The sequence below is a fragment of the Notolepis coatsorum genome, assembly GCF_963971535.1.
Source record: "Notolepis coatsorum genome assembly, chromosome: 14".
In the NCBI taxonomy this organism is placed as follows: Eukaryota; Metazoa; Chordata; class Actinopteri; order Aulopiformes; family Paralepididae; genus Notolepis; species Notolepis coatsorum.
In genome coordinates, this window is record NC_140178.1 from 29,845,352 (window position 1) to 29,855,770 (window position 10,419).

At 41.9% G+C, this 10,419-nt stretch overlaps 1 protein-coding gene across 2 annotated transcripts in view; it reads right to left on the reverse strand.

Annotated features, from left to right (window-relative positions):
• The window catches only part of tbc1d17 (TBC1 domain family, member 17), a 44,842-nt gene extending 34,729 nt beyond the window's left edge, over positions 1-10,113 (reverse strand). For both annotated transcript variants that reach the window (XM_084329698.1, XM_084329697.1), the window contains exons 1-4: positions 10,055-10,113; positions 8,924-9,019; positions 2,169-2,246; positions 1,948-2,059 (exon numbers count right to left, since the gene is read on the reverse strand). In XM_084329698.1, the coding sequence (XP_084185824.1) occupies positions 1,948-2,059; positions 2,169-2,246; positions 8,924-9,019; positions 10,055-10,081 (313 nt within the window). In that variant the 5' untranslated portion in view covers positions 10,082-10,113. The remainder of the gene's footprint in view (positions 1-1,947; positions 2,060-2,168; positions 2,247-8,923; positions 9,020-10,054) is intronic.
• Between the last annotated feature and the right edge of the window lie 306 nt (positions 10,114-10,419).

Below are 10,419 nucleotides of genomic sequence, written 5' to 3' on the forward strand. Positions count from 1 at the left end.
ATCTAGTCAACTTCCCCTTGTAGATTGGACTGATGACTGCCCCATTTTTTACCAAAATATTGGTGAAGTTAGTACCAAAGTATTTACCTGGCAATAAGTTAGTACCAAAGTATTTACCTGGCAATATTTCCTACACATGATTTAGTCAATATCCTTCCTTGTATATTCTGAAGAGGGGATGTGCAAAGGGCCAAGTGATGCGCAGTTCCAAGTGACGCAGGGCTCCAGACTAACTTTTTACATTGGTTGCACAAGTGCGCCTAACTTTTTCATTTAGGTGCACCAGCACATAATTTAGGTGCACCCAAAAATTTTCACTGCGCCTTTTGCCGCTGCAATAATACATTTTAAGCATTACCTTTACCATTACCTTTTTTGTCAGTTCCCATACACATTAGTAATTTCTTAAGATGTTATGTAAATGATTGTAAAAAATAACATTGTATTACAGTTAGCTCACAAAGTCCAACCCTTCACTTTTTTATGTCTATTTTAACACATTCAGCTCAGCTCCAGTTAGAGCTGTCCCCAAGCATGTTTTTGGGATTCGAACATTCGCCAGGGTATTTCGAACGGATGTTCGAACCATCGTTTTTAATCATGCAAACAATTTGCTCCTAAATAGTGAGGTGTAGTCTGACGTCACTTTGTGTACAGTCTCCTAATGTAGTCTCCTCCCCATCATATGTATATATTCTCTGTTAGGATCTCTGGGTAACAGTACTGTATATTTTTGTTATGTTTTGTATGTATGTTTTTGTTACAGCCTCCCACCCCCCCTTTGCTTTTTGGACAGGCTGCTTTTGTATATAAGAATTTGTTCTTAATTGCTTGCCTGGATAAATAAAGGGGTAATAAATTGGGGTAAATAAAGGGGTAATAAATATTTGCATATCGTCCAGTCCAGTCCAGAAAATGGGGGACCCTGATGTAAAGACAAACGTCTTTCTCTGGTCTGCATCCCCTTAACAACTTTATTTAACAGATTGCAGAATGGGTACAATACAGTACGGCTCAATACACACAATTGTTAAGGGGATGCAGACCAGAGAAAGACGTTACACACCCACACACACACCCAGACCTCAGATTCATTTCCTGATGAATTGAAAATGGGGGACCCTGATGTAAACAAGACGAAAGTCTTTCTCTGGTCTGCATCCCCTTAACAATTGTGTGTATTGAGCTGTACTGTATTGTACCCATTCTGCAAATCTGTTAATAAAGTTTTCAATCAATCAATCAAACCTGCTGGGAGCTGGGAGCACCAGTGCGACAAGGGAAAACATTAAGTCGCACTGAACTGATTTTCGGTGGCACAGTGCGCCTAAAATGGTCGCACTCTGGAGCCCTGTGACGGCTGCAATGATGCTCGTTAACTATCATGAATGAGACTCTGAAATACTGGAGATTAAGGGAAGAAATGGCTACATAAGAGCACAGGGAGCGCCCCAGGGAAAGAGGAGTGACTGCAGATGATCTGACTAGCTAGCTCCATACCATACATACAGACACTACAGGCCATCATGTGAGAGAGAGAGAGAGAGAGAGAGAGAGAGAGAGAGAGAGGGAGAGAGCGATGGTCATGCCCTTTGAGAACACAAACAGCAAAGACCAATGTCTGGAACGTGATAACGTTTCCCTAATAGCAAAACACTGTAAATACTTCACCTACTGTAGTGTAGAAACACAACACTGCTAAGCTGACACAATCTTGTTAAGAGATTTGCTGAAAAAATAATTGTTCTTGTGCGCAGATCACTAGATGTATCAACTTATATTATTTTTAATATTATTAATTATTACAAATGTCCTGGTTGAGAACAAGACGACAGTGGCCAAATGAGCAGTAGCCACCTGAATTTCCTTGCTGGGATAATAAAATAGACTGTGCACCTTGTACATGTACATGATCATGGCTGATATAACAGCAGAGTAAACTCTTACCAGTCTCTTTGACCGGGGGGTGTTGACAATCTCTCTTCACTGTGCTGATGACGGCCCAGTCTGGCTCATACCCGGGGTCAAAGTTCGTCTCCTCCTCCCCTCCTTCTCCATCCTGACATCAAAGAGCGGGTAGGTGTGGAATACATTTGAGTTGGAAAATAATTACAAGGTATTTCAGTCCTTTTACACGTGAATAAAATTTGTTTAGTGTGTTCACTTACTTTTTTAGTGTAGAACACAGCAGGGGCGTTTCGGCCCTCGTCCTCTAGGGGGCTCCACTCTAGAGCTGGCTCTCCTCCCTGCAACAGAACAACATTCATCCTAAGGGTGGATAAATCTACATATACCTCCGCCCCTTGGTTGAATAACAAAATATGTGAGCTCAGACATAAGTGTAGCAAAACAGAGGCAATGGAAATCTTCCAACCTCCAAGTACATCGTCTCTATCTCAGAGAGTTGATATTCAAATTGAACAATCCAGGGCTACTTATTTCTCTCCTCCAGTAAGCACAATCCTAGTGTTATTTAAGACCATAAACTCAATCGTTCTTTTTTTTTCCTTCTTTTATTTTTTTAATTTAATTTATTATCTTTTTCAACTGCAAAGTAAAACTTTGTCAACATGTTTTATCTAATAAAATAAAGTTCAGTCTGTTCATCTCACTTGAATAATTTTTATTGCAGAACATGGTATTTTCTCATCTGTGTTGCATGTACCTGACAAACTGAACTGTTTGTATTACAGTCATATTCCAACTTAACTGAATGCACATGTGTGTGTGTGTGGACTACTGTACTATTACAGGTATTGAAATGAACAATGTAACTTCCTTATAAAAAAATTAAATAAATATTTTACATAGGAGACAGCCAGCAGCCTCTTTTCACCTGGCAGCAAGGACTCTCATTGGTGAAGTGTAACGCGTGGGAGGTGACACTACCTTCACCATTTCCCTCCCTCGCTGTGCAGGCGCCCTGACCGACCTGTAGGAGTCGCTGTTTACAACGACCAGATTACCACCCACCGGCTTCCCTCCTGCTGACACTGCCAATTGTGCCAGTATGACGACGTCCAAGCCAGAGGCACCGCTGACAGCCGGATTCGATACCAGTGTCTGCGGTGGTAGACAGACGCTTAGTCCGCTGTGCTACCCGGCCGCCCGGTACGGGTTTTCGGTACAGTGGGGGAAAGTTTGGCTTTCCATGTTCCACTCAGGGGTGATGTAGTGTGCAGTAACTAATTGTACTTGTAGGGCTGTCAACGAATATTCTATATTGAAATTAATAATCGACTTGTAAAAAAAAATTATAATAATAATAATATTAGATTGTGAAAAAAACAGCCCCCGGTGGGCGGCCGTTAGTGGTTAACATACCGTTGTATTCGTTCAGTACACTACAGCCGTTCGGTACGGTACGGTACACACTGAAACTGTTCGGTTCGGTACGGATACGTGTACCTTTACACCCCTAATGTGCATACATCTACATATATGATGTACATAAATCTACATATATGATGTACATAAATCTACATATATGATGTGCATACGTCTACATATATTATGTGCACACATCTGATGTGCATACGTCTACATATATTATGTGCATACAACTACATATAAGATGTGCATACGTCTGCATAATACGATATGCATACGTCTACATACGTCTACATATGATGTGCATACGTCTACATATGATGTGCATACGTCTACATATGATGTGCATACGTCTACATATATAATGTGCATACGTCTACATATGATGTGCATACGTCTACATATATAATGTGCATACGTCTACATATATAATGTACATACGTCTACATATGACATTACTTTTGCTGCATCTTTACATGGGTCTGGTTTTGTTTCTCATTACCAATGGACAAATTAAATCATACTTAAAAGAGGGAAACTCCAGTGCGAAGGCATTCATTCCCTCTATGTGGCCGTGCCAAAGAGATATCGGCGGTGGAAGGTGCTAATTTGGTAGAGCTATATATCACAATGACATGTAACTCTACCCTCACTTAATTTAGAAGAAATGTAGGTGCACAAAGTGTAACGTAAGTTCAGCCAGGAAAACAACTTGCACTGCACAGCGGTTCATTCATTTTTAGCATTCTTTCCATTTATCCTATCAGAGTCTACCCAACTTCACTCAAACCAATCAGAATGTTCGCCTCATTATAAGAGAACCAATCACTCATCATGTGCAGGCTCAAGGAGGAGCTCCTCAGTGTTTTCAGTGTCTTCTCTACCATCAGTATCTACCCTCAGAGGGAGGAGGAACTCTTCAGTGTCTTCTATACCATCAGCGTCTAGCCTCAGAGGGAGGAGGAACTCTTCAGTGTCTTCTCTACCATCAGCGTCTAGCCTCAGAGGGAGGAGGAACTCTTCAGTGTCTTCTCTACCATCAGCGTCTAGCCTCAGAGGGAGGAGGAACTCTTCTGTGTCTTCTCTACCATCAGCATCTAGCCTCAGAGGGAGGAGGAACTCTTCTGTGTCTTCTCTACCATCAGCATCTAGCCTCAGAGGGAGGAGGAACTCTTCAGTGTCTTCTCTACCATCAGCATCTAGCCTCAGAGGGAGGAGGAACTCTTCAGTGTCTTCTCTACCATCAGCGTCTAGCCTCAGAGGGAGGAGGAACTCTTCAGTGTCTTCTCTACCATCAGCGTCTAGCCTCAGAGGGAGGAGGAACTATTCAGTGTCTTCTCTACCATCAGCGTCTAGCCTCAGAGAGAAGAGGAACTATTCAGTGTCTTCTCTACCATCAGCGTCTAGCCTCAGAGGGAGGAGGAACTCTTCAGTGTCTTCTCTAAAATCAGCATCTAGCCTCAGAGGGAGGAGGAACTCTTCAGTGTCTTCTCTACCATCAGCGTCTAGCCTCAGAGGGAGGAGGAACTCTTCAGTGTCTTCTCTACCATCAGCGTCTAGCCTCAGAGAGAAGAGGAACTATTCAGTGTCTTCTCCACCATCAGCATCTAGCCTCAGAGGGAGGAGGAACTCTTCAGTGTCTTCTCCACCATCAGCATCTAGCCTCAGAGGGAGGAGGAACTCTTCAGTGTCTTCTCTACCATCAGCATCTAGCCTCAGAGGGAGGAGGAACTCTTCAGTGTCTTCTCCACCATCAGCATCTAGCCTCAGAGGGAGGAGGAACTCTTCAGTGTCTTCTCTACCATCAGCATCTAGCCTGTCTATATTCCATTGGGGGGGGGGGGGGGTGATAATCATATCACCTACAGAGGGTTCATTGCCCACAGGGTATTTTCGAGATGGGAGTCCCCATCATCCGATTGGCTTCATGTAGTTCATTACCCATAGGGTAATTCACTGTGGAGTCTAATTGCCAAAGATGTTTATATTGCAATTTAAAGTTATTCTTCCATATTCCATCCAATAGTCTTATTCTGGTTGAACTACAATAAGCCTGTAATTAGAATGTCTTAATAGCTCAATATTTCTGTATGCATCATATACACGCCATTTTCATGGCAAGGATTAGGCGTTGTCACTCTAGTGTTTTGTTTGGCCGCAGAGGACAGCTAGAACGCAACAAGTGTGTTGTAGCAACAGTGACGCTATGCTGTTGGTGTGTCATGTCATTAGCACCTCAAATGTGTTAATGAATTTGTTTGTTTAGGGAACCAGCAGACTTTGACTTGTTGATGATAGTAAGTTATTGTTAATGATGTTAGTCTGGAACATCCACCCTTATGCAACAGGGCTCTTAAAACGAATTTTAGCAGCAGTTCCCAATACACTGTAAATCAGACTTAGGTTTGACATTAAAACAGCTGACCGCATTAGCACACACACGACACGCACGCTGTGCACGCTCGCACACTAGCAGCCACTTTAACATGAGAAAGCACTCACTCATGCTGCACACGCCCACACTTATGGCCACAAAGGAAAGGTCACTTTAAAAATAGTATAGTAACAGTGTATTGCACTACCAAGGGACGTAGCATGTCCTTCATGCTCTGTAAATAACTATGTACAAATACCGTGATGTCCCACTATGTTACCCGTTTATTGCACAATGTTGTTTATTGGATTCCATTATATGTTGTACTACTGTATTGCACATCGTTGCGGGCAAGACCACCCGCATTTCATTGTATACTTGTATGCCGTGACAAATAAAACTCTTGACTTGACTGTCAGCAGTTTTCCTTTCATTTTTATGTAGGCCAGATGTTCAACTGGAGCAACAATGTTGTTATGGTGCAAGTAAAAACAAACCCACGCAGTCTAACTGTTTATTTCACAGACAGCTGGATTTGTTTGTTCACAAACAGGATCTTGTAAAAATACTATTCAGGTTGACCATTTCACCATTAGTGACTTATGTATGCAATGTGCTTTTTGTTTGTATGGTGACTAGGGCTGACCTTCGAGAAAAAAAAATTGGAATTCGAAGCTTCGGGGCTGAGATTCGATTTTAATTCGAAGCTTCGAAATAAAATTTAAAAATTAAAAGAAAAAAATTATGTTGTGGGACTTGTACAGCACTTTGTTCAACTTTGTCAGTGCTGTAAAGTTTAAACCTTTTAAAATCTTAAACAAACGAAACACTTTGCTTTCATGAAATATTGTAAGCCGTCATTTGAGGCTTTATAAAAGCAGCACAATGAACACAAATCTGTCAGTGCCGAGTCCGACCTCATCTTAAATAACAAACAGCATTGCTTGTTGTAATTAACAAAGAGAGGCAGAGTTGATTTAGCAAAAAAAATATTTGTATCATAATATATATATATATTTTTTTTAATGATCTGATTTTATTTTCATATTCGAATCCCATGCCCATCAAACGAAGTTTCGAAGTATTTAAGACAGCCCTAATGGTGACATAACGCTTCGAACACACTAAATATGAAAAGGGATGATTTGATCTACTTTTTCTCCCCATTTTTCTATTTTTCTCCCATCCCAATTTCATATTATCCAATTCTACCCTCCCCTGTCTCGAACGTTGTTAGACCATGCCTCCCACTGGTCGGCTGCAATGTGGACCAAGCCTTGCATCACGTGTCCCCTCCGGTACACGAGGAGGCAGCTGTCGCATATTTCCACCTGTACAGCGCGATCTCTCAGCGGCGAGGAGTAACGCGTGGGAGGCTCACACTGCCCCCGTTGCTTCCTGATTCTGCTGTACAGGTGCACCAACCGACCTGTAGGAGTCGCTGTCCACAACGTCCGATCCCCACCCACCGGCTTTCCCAGTTTCCCACCCCCTAAGACTGCCAATTGTATTAGTATTAACGACCAGCCAAGCCGGAAGCAACGCCGAGAGCTGGGCTCGAACCCAGGATCTCCTGCGTTAGTGGCGAGCGCCTTGCCCACTGCGCCGCCATGAAAAGGGATGATCTTGATGCACATAGGAAGACATACTGAGGAATGTGGATACATTTCCACACAAAAAAACTGCCAATCAGCATAAATAAAACGCATGCTTTTTGGCTCTTTTCCTTATCGTTGGTCCAATTGCATTCTCACTTGAACAAAACTGCTGCATGGTTCAGTTGGCAACAGGCAAAGACTCACCCCATACAGATTAGATTAAAAATGTATTGTTATTATACAGCACAAGTACAACAGTATAACAAAAATAAGTTTGGCATCCAATCAGAGTGCAATGGTAACAGTCGTTCAATAGTAATATACAATGTACAGGTGATTAAACTGGATATAAATATATAAATGAGTACTACTGGGTGTAGTGCTGCTAATCAGATGTATGTACAGAGTTGTAATACCAATATGTACAGTGATACAGGTATAAAGACAGTATGGTCGTAGTCATATTGGTCCAGCAGCGCAACTAGTAAGAGTAGGTAAGGGCTATGTACAGAACAGATACAGATGTACAGGTATGTACAGACAGGTGGATAGATTGGTACTGTGTATATAAGAATTATATATATATTGTACATGCTATCATACAGAGGTATATGGGTTATATGCAGGTGTATAAGTAGCTATATAGGAGGATTATATGCAGATATGGATATATATATGCGGTAAATATAAATATAGAATGTATACGCTTATATACAGCACTGTTGTACATGCCATCATACAGAGTATATGGGTAGACTATAGTGAGGTGGGTAGTTAAGATTATTATGATTACAGTGTAGGGCAATTGTAGACAGTCAGATACAGATTGATTGATTGATTGATTGATTGATTGATTGAAAACTTTATTAACAGATTGCAGAATGGGTACAATACAGTACGGCTCAATACAAAACAACTGCTAAAAGGATGCAGACCATGAAAAAGACTTTCGTCTTGTTTACATCGGGGTCCTCCATTTTCAATTCATCAAGACATTTATGACATACAGAACTGTTACCAACTGTTTCGCCTGTTTTATTGCAACACTACTATCACCGACATCCAAGAAGGGAGATCCCCCCCTTGAACGGCCCTTCTAAGGTTTCTCTCCTCCACATTGCCTGTGGTGCATTTTTTCCTATTGCTAGGTTTTAGTGAGTTTTCCTTACCTTCAAGTGGGGTATGTCTGGGAGTGTTGCATTTATTTAATTTATTTTTAAATTGTTTGGGCTTTATGGTGTTTTTGTTTTGTTCTTGATTTATTGTGAGGTTTCTTCTTGACTTGTTTAAAGAAGACGTGTCCGGCCCATGGGGACATTAACGTGTGTTGTCGGGCCTTACAAATCAATTTGATTTGATTTGTAGTAAAAAGATATCATAAAAAATATATACATCCGAAGGGGAAGAAACTGTACATTGGCGGACCAGGGTACATAGGATGCTCGCCTGGTCAACCGGTTGTGGGGTAGTGTTGAACCAAGGGGGGGGGGGGGGGGGTTGTGCTCCAGGGTTCAATTCAACTGCACTCACCAAGACAAGCGTGAACACACCCTTGGATTTGTTAACCAAAAGCTTTCATTGGAAACTCAACAACAGACTTGGTTCAGACAGATTCACTTACCCGTTCCACAATGCGGATGAACCCAGGGATTGTGGTGTCATGGTTACTCCTCTTGGCGTTGGTGTGGAGGTATACCCCCTCCTTCTCGAATATCAGCTGAGGAGACAGAGAAAACCCCACAAAATGTTATATCGGTACAGTGTCAATTATCAAGAGTAAAACAGAGTTGAACTAGCACTTTCACTTCCAGTTCCACGAGATTCCTGAGTGATAACAGGAAAGGCAAGTGTATTCAAGGCTAAATACAGTACAGTATGTGTGAAGGGGCGGGATTAACACACTGGTATGCTTTGTGGCCAAAATGATTTTCTGATCATTAGATTGATTAGTCACGTGAAAGCGATGAGTCACCCTAGTCATGGGGACTCCTAGCCCCTTACGTGACTGCGATCTGCAAGCCAGGGGCTTTCCGCGGATACAAAAAGGGGCTAGGGGACTCCCCTCCTCCCAAACACAACAACAAGTGCAGATCCATTCAATAGCGTTACTCTAACTTAGCGTCTGTATTGTTTAGCCAGTAAGAAATAACTTTGTAAACTGATGTAAACAAGACGAAAGTCTTTCTCTGGTCTGCATCCCCTTAACGTATTGAGCCGTACTGTACTGTACCCATTCTGCAATCTGTTAATAATCAATCAATCAATCAATCAATCTAGCGTTATTTAAGACTAGTACTTGAGTAGCTACGGTGGGAGATATTATATTATGTCAAAATGATCTACACAGGCTTTTGGGGATATCAGTCTGTCTGGACAAACCACGCAGGGTCATCGAAACTCAACTCACATTAACGCTGCTAGGTGGTGGACCTCACGCGTTTAACGTTACGCTCTGGTTGTGGTTAAATGATCAGCCTAATAAAACGTTACGTAATGTCGGTCAATACTGAATAATGTTAATACACTAGCGTTTTATAACCAACTTGGTTCCGGATAAGGTTTGGTAGCTAGCTAACGCAAACGTTAGCAATAGCTAGGTTAAACGTTAGATAGGCTGGTTCATGGAATTAAAAGACTTTGCTGTGGTGACAGCGGGCCACCCAATAAACAACAGCCAGGCGGTAAGGCATTTGACAACATTTAGCCAAGAATGACATATACATTTATCGTTAAATCAGCTAAAGTTAGCTACCTTGTGATTCTCTGTCTTCGGCTCCATTCTTCTGTCGCCTCGGTGTTTTTTTTGTAGTTCTATGGGTTTTCCAAAACAAAAGTTACGTCACGCTTCCTCCTTCGGGGAAGCACCGCCCTGTAAGAAACGTCAGCCTTGAACCAATCACAGGTAAAGGATTCCTCTCTGGTTCCGGAACAGTTTTTTCTATACATCAGACCGGCACATCCGGGTACTTTATTTAGGCCGCGCCTATTAGGGAAAACTTGCCTTGATTGATTGAACATTTTATTAACAGATTGCAGAATGGGTACCGTACAATTACAGTACAGCTCAATACACACAATTGTTAAGGGGATGCAGACCAAAGAAAGACTTTCGTCTTG